The sequence below is a fragment of the Mytilus trossulus genome, chromosome 10 (genome assembly GCF_036588685.1).
Source record: "Mytilus trossulus isolate FHL-02 chromosome 10, PNRI_Mtr1.1.1.hap1, whole genome shotgun sequence".
Classification (NCBI taxonomy): Eukaryota; Metazoa; Mollusca; class Bivalvia; order Mytilida; family Mytilidae; genus Mytilus; species Mytilus trossulus.
In genome coordinates this window covers 52,823,176-52,838,738 of record NC_086382.1, presented here as the reverse complement: position 1 = coordinate 52,838,738, position 15,563 = coordinate 52,823,176, and the positions used below count along the sequence as shown (strand labels likewise).

The 15,563-nt window shown below is 31.8% G+C and overlaps 1 protein-coding gene across 8 annotated transcripts in view; it reads left to right on the top strand.

Annotated features, from left to right (window-relative positions):
- The first annotated feature begins 1,177 nt into the window (after positions 1–1,177).
- LOC134687607 (xaa-Pro aminopeptidase 1-like) overlaps positions 1,178–15,563 on the top strand; it is a 33,039-nt gene continuing 18,653 nt past the window's right edge. For 6 of the 8 annotated variants that reach the window (XM_063548041.1, XM_063548042.1, XM_063548034.1 and 3 more), the window contains exons 1-9: positions 1,178–1,374; positions 5,633–5,733; positions 7,782–7,892; positions 8,499–8,562; positions 11,248–11,352; positions 12,436–12,531; positions 13,133–13,279; positions 13,574–13,669; positions 14,549–14,636. In XM_063548041.1, coding sequence (XP_063404111.1) covers positions 1,323–1,374; positions 5,633–5,733; positions 7,782–7,892; positions 8,499–8,562; positions 11,248–11,352; positions 12,436–12,531; positions 13,133–13,279; positions 13,574–13,669; positions 14,549–14,636 — 860 coding nt within the window. In that variant the 5' untranslated portion in view covers positions 1,178–1,322. Of the gene's footprint in view, positions 1,375–4,319; positions 4,358–5,632; positions 5,734–7,781; positions 7,893–8,498; positions 8,563–11,247; positions 11,353–12,435; positions 12,532–13,132; positions 13,280–13,573; positions 13,670–14,548; positions 14,637–15,563 lie in introns of those variants that run through there. The other 2 variants (XM_063548039.1, XM_063548040.1) reach the window with 2 other exon arrangements.

Below are 15,563 nucleotides of genomic sequence, written 5' to 3'. Positions count from 1 at the left end.
CACAAGTAATTACATCAGGAATTAGCAAAAAATGATAAACTAACTGGTAGTCATCTTTATATCCATGTCTACACACATGTACATATAGATTGACATGCAGGCATATATCGCATGTCTTATTGTAAATTGTGCAAAGCATTCACATACACCCTGTCAATATGGATGTTTTGTTTCTTTGGCAGTAATTAGGAAATCAGCTAATCCTATTGTTCGCTGTCGGCTGATGTATGCACAGTATAATAACGAAGTAGTTAGTTATGATTTAATTATAATAAAATGTTTTTCATCAAAGCAACATTTCATGCCGTAAAATTAGCATGATCCCTGTACGATATATTGTGTGATGCTGGTAAGGAATTACTGTATAGACAAAATTTATGTGGAAAGTTTTGAAGCCATGAGTTTGGTCCATTTATATGTTTTGGAGTCAATTTTCACTAAATTAGTACTCATTTTTGGGATTTTTCGCTGTGTTGAACAAGTCAAAGATATTGATGTCCGAGATTGACACATTCCCCTTAAAGTTTTTGTTCTCAATTTTATGATAGGGAAATGATATGTTTGTTCAATATGCATTGCTACTTCAGTAATGACGTATGTTTCATTAAATATACCCAAAACGAAAAGAGTAACATTATTTGAATATTTTGAGTTCTTGGCTTCGTTTTGCTAAATCGAATAAATTCGAGAAATCACCTAGGATCTGCCAAGCTTTTCAGATCATCTATATTTTTTTTTACTTGTATGGCTCTTTCAAGATGGCATTGTTTTCGTCTGAATCTTCAAACTGCTTTTCCATACATATACTTTCAAGGCCGAAAAGTTGGATATATTTTTACAAGTATGCAGATCATGGCAAGCATTGTTTAATACTCAAGTTATTAACTTTCTCATTTCAATTTTTGCGTCTACCCGAATCTTACAAAGAATTTATGACGATCGACATGCACACTCAATACTTTGTATAATTAACTTCTGAGAGTAACGAATTGTTACATCCCCATGACTCCTCTCACATGTCTCAGTCATTGAAACATGAAAAGAATTGACGTACATTTTGTAACAAGTTACATGTTCATTAGCATGATTATTGAAGAGTTACATGCTATCCTACTTAATAATTGTTAATTATTTGCTCATGATTTAGCTTTATCAACCCATTTGTTAACATTTCTTATCAACTTCTTCAGCATGAACAATATAAAGCCTATTTACCAGGCTATAAAATCTCGCAGATTAATATAACACTTAAATAGTACTTTAATTGATAAACAGATACACATGCCAGTCTTAGTGTAGTATCGTAGTAGTTGGGTAGTACAATGCATCACCTAAATATTATAATTGGAATATCTATAGCAATCAGTTTTGCAGGTAGGATTACTTTATTCCTCCTTAGAAAAGTACAATTATTAGAAATTTTTAGCTTTAAAGGACAAATCAGATGACCATCAAGAAAATGGAAACAAAAACAAAAATAAGTAAAACAGTATTCATTATTCTATCTCCAGCTGCATTTTTAATTTATGAAATACATTTTTGTTCTTTCTTTGTTTTTATTAAAGCTGGTGTCTTATTGTTGGCTTGTTATATTTTTGATAGCTTGAACAGTAAAGAAAGGAATAAAAACATAATATGTTATCGTGCATATACCGCAAAATTCGTAAGTTTAAATGCGTCAAATTTATAATAAAATTTAGAATGGAATTAGTAAATGTTTCAAAGAAACAACGACCCGACCAAAGAGCAGACAGTAGCCGAAGGCCACCAATGGGTCTTCAATACAACGAGAAAATCCCGAACCCGGAGGCGTGGTTCAGCTGGACCCAAAACAATTCTACTAGTTCAGTGATGATAGACGTCAGAATTATATTTAACAGAAACGCTTCTCGTTTATTTCAGGGGCAGATCCATCCATTTTCAAAAGGAGGGTTCCCAATCTACGAAAAAGGGGGTTTCTAACAATATATCCCCATTCCTATGTATTGATTGTCCAAAAAAGGGGGTTCCAACCCCTGGAACCCTCACCGTGGCTTGGATCCGCCCTTAGCTGGAATCGGTGTACGGTTTGTTTTGTTTTTGAAAATGAGTAAAAGAAAAGTTATCATTCAGATTCATGCATAGCCTAAGGCAATCATTTTTTTCTAAACCCGTACATTTAGTAATGATTTCTTAGAGCATTTAAAACTCACGAAAAGCATTGCAGTGATGTAAAAAATCTCAATATCTGAATAATATGCAAGCACAGTCACGTTTTATTACTGCGAGTGCTTTAATTTGGAATTTCCTTCCAGTTTCGGCAATTTATATCATGCATGATCTATATGTTCAAATATATCGCTATATATATACTTAGTATATGGAATGTCAACTTGCTTAAAACCCTTTGATTTGACTATGAACGTGATTTGAATAACTTGAGTGCAGGAGTTGTATACATTTAGTCAGCATGGTTAACTGACATTTTATTTCTATACACGAAACTGAAAAATGAATTTTTAGCGGTGAGATGCTACATTAGGTGTATAACTCATTTATTGATACTTTAAAACCTTGAGCGTGTATTTATAGACCAATAAACTGCGTAAATAAACTTTTTTGACCCAAAAATGTCGTGGTTTATTATGTTCATATGGGTGAAATAAGCTCCGTATCAGGTTTCATTTAAACAGACACTTGTTTACTGTTGACAACAACCGCTCCGAAGGTTACAAAAATAACAATCCATTATTCTTCAATTGCATAGCTGAAAGATGAAGCATACTTCAATTATACACAGAAAAATGACATATGTACAGTTTCGATGATTAAGGACATCCTGACAAACGAAGTAGTCAAGTTGGTGATGATAAAACTCAACGTCCATATCCGTTAGTTCAATTTTTCGTTTATCCAATATGACTTTTTAAAATAGATGATCAATTATGTATTAGATTGCGAAACAGGCCCTGTTCACACTATATGGATCTATATGTATACTGTACAATGTAGCTTACATTCAAGTTACACCATACATTTCACTTACTAATAGTTTTTTGTTTTCATCAGTAGTTTTATCCAAACATGGTTGCCGCTTGAATTTACTAGTTTGTATAGCGACAATCAAATTGATTCTAAATGTTTTTGAATAAGATAAATGTCCGTGTTTGATATCTTCTATTTCAATTCGAAGACTATCATGTACTTATCAGATTTTTTAACTTTTTTTATATGAAGTGTTTTTGTCATATTAGTTTGTCACGGTGTTGTCATTTTTTTTGTATGTCTCAACTGTAAGCCGTTTACATGAAGACCGATCCCGCTGGAAACTAGCTTTATAACTTTAATGGATTATCCCTGCATGACAAAATATCAGTATTTTCTTCCCCATGCATTTAAAGGTATTCATACTCATAAAATGCCATTATATTTTACAAAGTATGCGCTAGAATTTTCTTTTGTATATTGTGTATTGTCAAACTCATTTTTTTTGTCCTCTGCTTCAAAATATATGCTACTTTTTTTATTATTAGTTTATGGTACAGGAGGCTTCCAAGGCGTTTATAGTATTTTATGTGAGATTTCTCATGGGTTAATTCGTCATTTAAAAAAAAAATATGGTCAAAACCGGGACCTACACGTACTATGCACTTGAAATTCTTGATAAATGACATAGTCCGAATCAATAAAAAATAAAATGTAATAGAAAGATTGAAAATGAAAATGTAGTCGGATTTCCCCTCCTGAGTGAAACAAAATTACAACTTTATAAATTACGAAAATACAATTCCTTACTCGATGACATGGAAACAATGTGACTGCCAGTGCCATCATTAGTAATTAACAAATTAGAGTTACCTATTTTTGAGCGTTTTTGGTTTACCTCATTCATTAAAAAAAGAAGAAATGAGGGCATATAGTCCGGTTTACTATAATCAATGAATTAGTGATCAGCAATCAATCAACTATTAATACAATCAGTGCATCCTTAAGCAGCAACCATGTAATATACTGTGGGGGGGGGGGGGGGGGGGCTATGTTGTTTTTGGAGAAAAAATAATTTGTTTGAGACCCTCGGAAAAAATGTTTGTTTCACCCTCAGCTGCCACTATATGTAATGCTAAAATTGAAAGAAAAAATTGCTTTCGAAGGCGAGAAAAAAGTATGTTAAAAATAAATATCCATAGCCCCCCCCCCCCCCGAATATCAAGTGGTTGCTGCCTTAACATGTACGTTATTGTTTACAAATTTTCTTATCTATATAATGGTAATTAGTCAAACTTGTCGGTGTTCTTCACTGCAGAGATTATTTAACCATTTTCCCGCCACAATTAGAAAAACAGAAAAATATTTGTGTTATAATGTGATCCCAAACAAGGTTGAATGTTACATTCAATGTAGACAACGATACAAATCCTTGATCCTTACAGAGACATATAAATACAGTATACATTTCTCTGACCCAAACAAGGCAAAGTTACAAATTCAATTCAATTTAATAAGTTCAAACTTTATCATTGTTTACGCAGAGACATAACACAATACACCTAATCGCTATTTATTCCATTGCGGATAGGTTCTTAAATTACACAACTTTTTCATCCAGTTGAAGCTATCTGGGTCCCTGTTTAAACAATTCACCATGCATGTACTTTTTAATGAGACCAGTTTAAACAACCGTAAATACTTCAAACAAAATATTTTTTTACTTCACTTTTAATTTCGTAAAAAGTAGATCATACTATATCAAAGTTTCTTGATGATCACTTTCTAAAGTTTTTCTTCCCTCAGCTCACTGCTGATGACCTCCATTTTCGGTCCGCGTGACCTAAACAGGAAGTTGTATAAATGTCTGTTTTTTCAGGAATGGACTAAATAGCCATAAGGTGTATTATATGTCTCTGGTTTACGTAAATAAAATTGAGAAAGGAAATGGGGGAATCAAAGCAACAACAACCCGACCGTGAAGTAGACAACACATTCCCAATTTCCTTTCTCAATTTTATTAAACATGTTATAGGGACAGAAGAATTCTTTGGTCCAAAAAATATGTATTACAAAATGAACATATATGCAACATTGACATCATACTTGTTTGTCATATTGCGCTTAATTGATTTTCATCCTTACTTTGAAATGACTTTTAATATGAGGTAAATGGGGACGAAGTCTGTATGAATTATTTTTTTGAAACTTAAATATTTGTAAAACAATGCAAAGAAACGGAAATACCGTAACATTTCTGATTTTGGTTCTGTTGTTAGGGATTTTAGTTGTGGCGTTATTTAACTATGACGTCATATGCAATGTAAACAAAGAAACGCTATCATCAGGTAACGTTTTTTTCATTTCAAAGAATTATTAATAATGAAATTGGTATTGCATTCCTTCCTATTTTATACTAGACTGATAAATATATATATTTTACTCAAAGATTCATACAATACGAGACCGGAAAAGGGAAGAACATTGTAGATTTCTGCGCAGGTCTGGGATTTCAAAACATGACTTAAAAAAAATTGAATGATTTTGAGTTCATTAGTACAATGAAAAATCCGGGGAAATATTTTCGAATATTTTTTTTTATTGAATTTTCTACTGTTATTGCAGACTTCATCCCCATAATATATTTTGTCATACATTTGTACTTCAGAGGCTGTTCCTGTTTTAGACCATTCTCATCACCGATACAAAAGAAACAATGGATTGAAAACTCAATCTCCTGATGACCGGGACAGTTGTAAGCCAGGTGTAGTAAGTTTATTAAGCCAGGTTTAGTAAGTTTATTTAGAAGTAAATAAAATGGGATTAAAGTTAAAATTCATTGTTTTGATTCTGAAGTCAAAGTTGGAATTTTTTTAACCTGTTTGGGACCACAGCACTATCAGAAAGCTTACACACAGAATGATTTATGTAGCAACATAGCTAGCATGGCTAGTCTAAAGGTCCTTCAATGATTTTTGAATTTTTGTCTGTTTAGTAAAAATGCTTCATTAAAATGTAGACATTTGGAACTAAAAGTTCAAATATCCATGAAAGTAGATTACTTTATTAGAATTTGGATTTTTTAACAAATGAACTTTGATCTAATTTAACATTTGCAAAAAGTTCCAGTACTACATCAAATAAAATGTGGCCCTAAAAATTAATATACATGTATTGTATCATTTGTATTGTTAATCAGACTTATAATCACATAGAAACTCCTCCAAGTTACATTAATATTATCACCTTTCTATATGGAAGTCAAGTGTTCTTCAGAATGAAGTGCTTAACCTCAATGACCTCTATGTTTGTCAACAAAATAATCATTTTCCCCTTCTTCATTATCAATATTAACACTTCACACTCAACTCTACAGATAGTCTTTTGTATAAAGGGACAGTTTGACGTAATTCAAACGTAAAATTTAAAATAGAAATAGAATACTCTTGACTGAATTTGTGTCTTATTCAACATTTTATCATTGTTTTATTTATTAAAATAATTAAGTTTTGATAGTTGTACTTAAGCCCTGTTTTATTGGCACAAATTAATATTTTATCTGCCTTCTATTCTACTTATATTTTGGGGAAAGGTCATGTTGATGTAAAGTACTATCATCTGGTGGTCAAATTTATACGCCTCTTCTACAATTAGCAGGTGAACATTATGTTTTCCGGACTGTATATCTGCTGTTTGTAGGTCTTCTAAACATAAAATGAAATATAAAAAAAGTGAAATCAGTACATTATGATGTTTAAGTTTGTTTTAGGGTAATTTACCATGAAGTCATAGTCTTATCAATATAAATCTTTAAGTAAATGTAGTCAAATTTCATGATGGCTAAAGTTTAACACACAGAGATATGTATCTAGCAAGGATATATGTCAATTAATTTTTGTGTTTTTTTCCCCATAAAAGTGATAATTTGTTCATAAGTTTGCAAGAAGCTGTTTGACACATATTATACACATAGAAATTATTTATTCAAATTTAACATAATCTACCATTTAAAAAGTCCTTGAAAAGAGTAGCAGATAATAAGCCACTTCTCATTTCCACTTACCCAGTAATAGCAAATGCATATATGGGCTAACATTTTTAGTTTTTCGTCTGTTGTCATCCTGTGCCCGTCGTCGTTAACTTTTACAAAAATCTCCTCTGAAACTACTGGGCCAAATTAAACAAAAATTGGCCACAATCATCATTGGGGTATCTAGCTTAAAAGATGTGTCTAGTGACCCATCCGCCATGGCTAAAAATAGAACATAGGGGTAAAATGTAGATTTTGGCTTGTTTCTCTGAAACCAAAGCATTTAGAGCAAATCTGGCATGGGGTAGAAAATGTTTATCAGGTCAAGATCTATCTGCCCTGAATTTTTAGATGGATTGTAAAATCCGTTGTTGGGTTGCTGCCTCTTAATTGGTAATTTTATGGAAATTTTGCCGTAATTTGACCCTTTGACAAAAATATAAAAATTTGAACCAACCTTTTTATCAGAAAAATTGCACTGGTTATATAGCAGTTTGACAAACACTTAAAAATTGCCTTCACAATGCAATATAAATAAAACGTTTTGCTCATATATTACAGAGTTATCTCCCTGTTGTGTTAGGTACCACCTTAAGATGAATTTAGTCAAAATTAGAAAATATCAATTATTAATTTTGTGATGTTCAATCTTTGTCAATGCTATGACTGGTACATGTTTATACATATTTTGTTTTTAATTTATTCTATTAAATTATATGACCTTTACTGTGACCTTTGACATGTTTGATGTGAATAAAGGGTAAACGTTGTATTTGTTTTATTGCAGGCTTCTCCTGTAACTAGAGTGAACACCACAGAAAGATTGAAAGCATTAAGAGACTTGTTTACTGGTAATGGAATTGATGGCTATATTATACCCTCAGGAGATGCTCATCAGGTACAAACATAGTCACAGTGACTGTTATCTGTTAAGGAATTCTAAAAATGTATGCCTATTGATAACAAGTATTTAGTAAAAACACAATGGAGTTAAGAAATGCAAAAGGAGAAGTTTAGTGTACAAATTAAACTTGCTTAACCAGGCACCACAGTTTGTGTCTCGACCAAGTCTATCAGGACTGTGGCCGCGTGGGGTCAACTTAATATATAGGACAAAGTCCTCACGACAATGAAAAATCAATGTAAGAATCAATGTACTATCTTTCACAATATTTTTTTTACAACATTTGTACTGGTGCTGTACTCTAGACCAATAGGTCAAAATCTTAAAGATTTCCTTGCAAATTTATATATCTGATAACCAAGAAGTTCTGAGTAACACCTACCTTGTACTAGCCCCCCCCCCCCCCCTGGAAAAAAGAAGAAGAAGAAAAAGACTGTTCCTATTATGCCTATGTTTAGAAAAGAATCTATAAGCATAACTTTTGTCTTATAATTTAAACTTGTGCATCAAATACAGAGTAGAATAATAATCTTAATTAATTTTTTGTAAAGAATGTCGTACAAGGTATCCCATTCATTGTATATGTTGTTAATGTTTTAGAGTGAATATCCCTCAGATTATGATCTTAGAAGAGGATACATCTCTGGGTTCAGTGGCTCAGCAGGTCAGTATATGTAGTACATGTAATTTCTTCAACATTTGGCGGACTTCTCAATGAAAATCTCATATCTGTTTGTTTCAACTTTTCCAGTAGTGTATATATAATTTATTTGTAAAAAAATCTTCATATTAAAATTGATGCTATCATGTATGATCTCACCAAGAGTTGAAAAAATGATTGAAACCTTGCTTGATGGTATATTGGGAAATATTCCACAAGTTAATTGTAAAAGGTCAATGATTTAAAGCTACCCGGAGGATGTGAGAATGAAAACATCTAGATGTTATGAGTTCATTATCCAACCATATATGATTAACTTAAATTGTTAAGAGGTAAAAAGCAGTTTATTAGTCAATAGTCGAGAAGTTTTGAAAGATGTGTTGCAAACTTGTTTGCATACTGTCCCATAAAATGTTTATCATGAGATAATAAAGCTGTAACATTGTATAACGAACTAATAAATCAACATCTGTATTTAGTTGTAGATCATCTGTCCGAGATATCTTCTTAATGTACTATCCTGTTAAATTGATATTCAAACAGACCACCTTTTTGTTTATCAGTTTATTGCAGTCATAAAGTTTAATTTATGAAGTTTTTGAAGTGTTTTCAAATCTACTTAATGAAAAAGTAGCTGTAAATTTTTATGATGTACATTGTAGTGTAACCTAAAATACAAATTATCAAATTTGGACCAATTTAACATTAAATTGTAAACAAGCACGCTTTCCAAGTTCAGTATATTGTAGAATTGATTATTGTTGACAACTCACAGACACTTATATTATGAGGCTCATAAAATTACAAAGTTGGTTTAATTCTTATGTTTAAATAAGACTGCGTCTGAAGGTTTTAATCTACTAAATTTGTTTTTTTTGAGAAAACTGCTTACTTGTATATATTGAGAACTTGAGAAAAAGACACATCTATAGTTTTATATGTTTAAATATTCTTATAAAGATATCTGCAGTGTGTCATGTACCTTTTTACATCACACATTTATCAAAATGTTTATGTACCAAAAAAGGAAAAGATTATAATACCTATCCATATACACACAACTTCAAATTCATATCTCATAAGGGAAAATATACCAATAGGTAAATCAAAAGCCATATGCGAAAGAAAAACTGACAAAACCTACTGACAAGCAAGTTCATAAAATGTTTCTCAAAATAAATAGTTACCAACATGAATTGCTGCAAAATATAAAATTTACGTCAAATTAAAGATGTGACCCAGATTTTATAGTGCAATGAATAAGAAAGAGAAAGTAGGGCATGGTATCAATGGACATATGTCCTAATTTGAAAGGAGTTTTTGTCTCGCTTGACGAAGAAAAAAAGCGAGACATAGGTATGCTGTTTCCAGCGACGACGGCAGCGTCAACAATGTATTAGTTTGTGATTAGGTCTACTTTATGGTGAACCATTAGTGGTAGGTCAAAGATATTGGTATGCAGTTGTACTAGTATCGGCACATCTCATTACCATGGAGATTATTTGGCCCTGCCCCCTCAGTTATGGTCTATTGACTTTGAATTTTTTTTATTGTTTTTCATGTATTAGTTTGTAATTAGTTCACTTTATAAGGAACCACTAGTGGTAGATAAATGATAATTGGTATGCAGTTGCATAAGCATTGGCATATCTCATTTCCATGGAGATTGTTTGGCCCTGTCCCCTATGTCATGGTCTATAAACTTTTAAATTTTAGCTTAGTTTTCATGTATAAGTTTGTGATTATGTGAGTTTATGCCCGAGAACCACAAGTGGTAGGTCAATGATATTTAGTATGCAGTTGTATAAGCATTGACACATCTGATTTCCTTGGAATTTATATGGATCCGCCCCCTCAGTTATGGTCTATTGACTTTGAAATTTAAAAATTATTTTTCATGTATTAGTTTGTGATTAGTTCACTTTATACATGTTATAAGGAACCACTAGTGGTAGGTAAATGATAATTGGTATGCAGTTGCATAAGCATTGGCATATCTTATTTCCATGGAGATTATTTGGCCCTGTCCCCTATGTCATGGTCTATAGACTTTGAAATTTTTGCTTAGTTGACATGTATTAGTTTGTGGTTGGGTTTGTTGAAATTGAACTACTGATGATAAGTCAATGGTATTTAGTATGCAGTGAGTTGTATTAGAATTGACACATCTCATTTCCATGGAGATGTTTTAGCCATGTACCTGCAGTTATGGTTCATTGACTTTGAATATTTGCAAAACTTTACATGTGTAAACGTTGCTATTTAATTCCAACATTTGCATTATCGAAATTACAAAATGGCGAGACATATCTCTGTGATAACAGTTTATTCACATATATAATGTAGAATGTATGCATTTTTATTTTAATGCCCCACCTAGGTAGGTAGAGGGCATTATGTTTTCTGGTCTGTGCATTCGTTCGTTCATCCGTCCGTCTGTTTGTCCGTTCATCCATTCGTCTGTTTGTCCATTCTCTCGTCAAGCTTATGATATGATCTTTCTAATTTTAATATTGCCAAATTAGAGTTTTTACCCCAGTTTCATGGTCCTCTGAACATAGAAAATGATAGTGCGAGTGGGGCATCCGTGTACTTGGGACACATTCTTGTTGATTGAATATTTATTTTGTGTCTGTAAGAACTGGGATGTGTTTATAATATTATAAAGTAATTGTAATTGTTTTAAAGGAACTGCTATTGTCCTGAAGACGAAAGCAGCTCTATGGACAGATGGGAGATATTATCTAGCTGCTGAAGATGAACTGGACTGTAACTGGATACTAATGAGAGCAGGTCAGTTTAAAAAAAAAAATACTTCTGCAAAAACTCAGTACAAAGATTGTTAAGGTCTGTTATGAATATATTAAGTTAGGAATGCTATTTAAACTTGATTTGTTTGAATTTAAATAATAAGATGTGGTATGAGTGCTAATGAGACAGCTCTCCATCCAAGTCACAATTTGTGAAATTAAACCATTATAGGTCAAACTACTACCTGCAACATTTTCAACACAGAGCCTTGGATCACACCAAACACCAAGCTATAAAGGGCCCCAAAAATGACTAATAATAAAGAGAATAATAGAAAATATAAGTGCACCAGATGTAGAACGGTGATTTAAAGATTAGTATCTTTTGTGGAAACTAAACTCCATGAGGTGAACCAACGCCTGTGTGAATCATTTCGATAGAGTCCCTGAAGTGGATACCTTGGTATGCAGGGTTGTCAAATTGTGCAAATGAATGCAACATTAAAATAATACTCCAAATTGACAAGAATACTTCAATTGGTATGCAATTTTATTTGCTATGGTCTACATGTTTCGCCTGCAAGATTTTATTTGCTATGGTCTACATGTTTCGCCTGCAAGATTTTATTTGCTATGGTCTACATGTTTTGCCTGCACATGTAGACCATAGCAAATAAAATTGCAGACCAATTGAAGTGTTGTTTTCAATTTGGAGTATTATTTTGTGGAAACTGTTTTAGTAAAACTGTCATAAAGGTCACATCTACTGAACAAAAACCTTTCTTGTCAGTTCAGCTTTTACTTGTTATTTTTTAGGAAAACCATATCATTAGAGCCCCAATTCAAAGGTTACTTCATAAGGCCACCTGACTCTTGTCCTAAGAATGATCTTTATATGCAGGTTTTGATTGTACTTTACATGAAATCTTAAGTTTTTCTCAAAATACTATTCTCTCATCCAATCAAAATACAATATTACTACATAAGTTGGATTTATAAGAAATATGTGCAATAATGACATTAGTTTTAGATTAGTTTATTGGCTAATTTTAACATTTTTTGAAATATTTACATTTTAATAAAAAGCTTTACACAAATCTCTTTTAATTTGACCTTGATATTTTAGGTGAAAGTGATACACCAACTATGACACAGTGGTTAATAGATAACCTTGGTGCCACAAATGGCACTGTTGGTGCTAGTCCTTTCTTTACAAGCAGTAGTAAGTATCAAGTTTAAACATATATATTTTAAAAAACATAAACAATCCATATGACTATATAGTATGGGGTTTTCTCATTGTTGAAGGCTGCATTCTGACCTAGATTTGCTTATATCCAAGTCATTTGAACTTTTGGAGATAGTTGTCTTGCTGGTAATCATCTTAATTTTAACTGGATTTCGGAAGGAAAAATCAGTTACTGATTTTGGGATGTAAGGCTGGCAGCGTCTGATAAGTCTTACATACAACTAAAAATATAGCTTTGGTTGAACTTTATATTCTTGAGTCGTATCAACATATATGTGCTCCCATAATGTCAGTTTATTTTGCAGTCTTTTGTTAACAAGTCTAATGTGTTATTTGAATTCAATAGAATTATTTCATTTCTAAAAGAAATAGCCAACTTTTGTAATAGCTTATCATTATTTTAAATCATTGACAGACGTTAAAAATGCTATGCCTTAAAACTTTTTTAGATGCACAGGTTCCTCTGCAATCAGAGTAAATTTTGAGGTGAAAATACGGCCATTTTTAGCCAAAGGGTCCACTTGAACCTTAACAATCTAGAAGAAATAAATGAATTTAATATATCTTTTTCCAGGTTCCTGGTTGTCAATGGAGAGTACTTTAAAGGAAGGGACAGTTAATATGAAACAAGTTACAAATGATTTAATTGACCAGATTTGGACAACCGGCCGACCTTCTGAACCCAACAGTACAATAAATGCCTTACCTATGGAATATGCAGGTGAGAGAATAAATTTGTATAAAAAGTTGACTTTATTTCAAAATAAAACCTCTTAGTTTGGCCAGCATATTTAAGTGCAAACTTTTAGGTAGACAAACACTTTTTGTTCAAGCTTACTAGCTTAACACCAATGTGAAAGAAACAATAGTTATAACATTTCTTTGTTTGCAACAAAGATTTTGATTGCAACATAGTTCATTAAAAAAGAACTTTTTATTCTTCAAATCATTGAATATTTAACTAGCCTCAATATTTCTGTGTTAATCTGCTTTAATGGTAAACATATTTTTACAGGACGTTCATGGCAAGATAAAATAACTGACATGCATACAGCTATGGCTGAACAGAATGTAGACACCTTGATTGTAACAGGACTTGATGAAACAGCATGTAGGTTTATTTATAGTTATTTACAATAGAATGAGTTAACCTTCTTTAACTGACAGTGTAATTTGTTTAAAGAACAATTTAAAAAGTATCACTGGAATTTTCAGCGAAACACATTGCAACTTTGACTGTCATGTGAAATAGTATATTTTGTAATTGTTGTTTACAGTTAAGTCATATTAAATGAAAAACAGCCATTTACAGAAGTTTAAACTGTTTGAAATATTTTCAGTAATTTTTAATGCAAGCTTAAATTGAACTACCGGTAGTCATACACATTTCAATTGAGCAAATCGTTTTCAATCAGACATAAGTTCTGTTGTGTCTGACAGTTTATGCTCCCTTAACCTTATAACTAAGTCAATAACATTCAGACCCTATGTTTATGAAAATTCATTAGGACACTATAAAAAGTCCTCATTTTCATGCTTATAAGTATCTATTGGAAAACAATTTAAAACAAAAATTGTGGCGCATAAGAATCTAATAATTATCAGTAGAATTTAAAAATTATTTTTTCTTACAAAAACTTATATATCAGCAACTAAATGGTTTTGAAACAGTATTTGAATAATTTATGAAATTTCTTGATGTTCATTTGATTTAGTTAAAACAGATAATTGTTAACAGAAACCATATGTCATGCAAAAATCCTTGAAATAGAAAGAGCTAATTTTTTTTGTGACTGTATGAAACGGAACTCTATGACATAAAAATATTATCTTCATTTGAAAGCCCATAGGTAAATATGGAAATTAAAATATGTGATAAGATGGATATTTGTATTCTGCAAAAAGTAAAACAATGTATTATGTGGCATACATGTATTTTAGAAAAAGTAGAAACCATGCATGTATAAGTTTATTGAAATTTATTTTACAGGGTTGTTTAACTTAAGAGCTAAGGACATTGCCTTTAATCCTTTCTTCATATCATATGCTATTGTTGATAGAAAAAACAGTAAAACAAGGTATGGTTATTTAGCTGACTTTGAAATATAAACAACTTCAAATCAGAAATTATTGTGTGCATTTACTTAATTTCCATTGTTAGACAATCTACACAAATGCTTATATAATTATTGTGATTTAAGGAAATGCTACAAACAAACAATGCTACCATTTTCAGGCTTGTATAGTTTGCACTGGTGCATAGTCCGCAACCCCTTCTCCCCACGAAATTTCAGGTAAAAAAACCTTTTTGTAACTGTTAGAAAATGTCTAATTTTAAATCATTTGTGGTTGTTTGCTGTATCTTCTTGGAAAAACCTGTAAATGATTCAAGAACAATTTATGATTGTTCAAATAAGTCAAAATCACACAAAAAACAATTTAGAAACTTGTGCATGTTTAAACCAGCGTTATCAGAAGATGGATGGTTTTCGGATAATAACTTTAGTAAAAGTAAATAGAAATCAATAAAAAAAATTTAACACAATGTTTATAACCACAAAAGGAAGGTTGGGATTGACCTTGGGGGTCATGGTCCCATCGGTTAAGGAATTAGGGACCTAAAAGGTCACAAAACATACCACAAGTTTCCATGCTTCAAAGGGATGGTTATAAGGGATAATGGATCAAATCATTAAGCAATTAGAGGCAAAAAAGAGGCCAGGGGAAACAAGGGTTTTTCTGTTTAAAGGACAATTTAGACAATTTAAAAGCAAGTGGGGCAGGGGGGTAAAACTTTTCTCACTGATTTCAGAAATTAAAAAGATTTTTTCTTCAAATTCTTTTTTTTTAGGGGATTTATAATCAACAGCATAGTGTATTGCTCAAAAGCAAAAACAAATATTTTTAAGTTCATTAGACCACATTCATTCTGTGTCAAAAACCTTTACTGTGTCAACTATTTCATCACAACCCAAATTCAGAGCTGTATCAAGCTTGAATGTTGT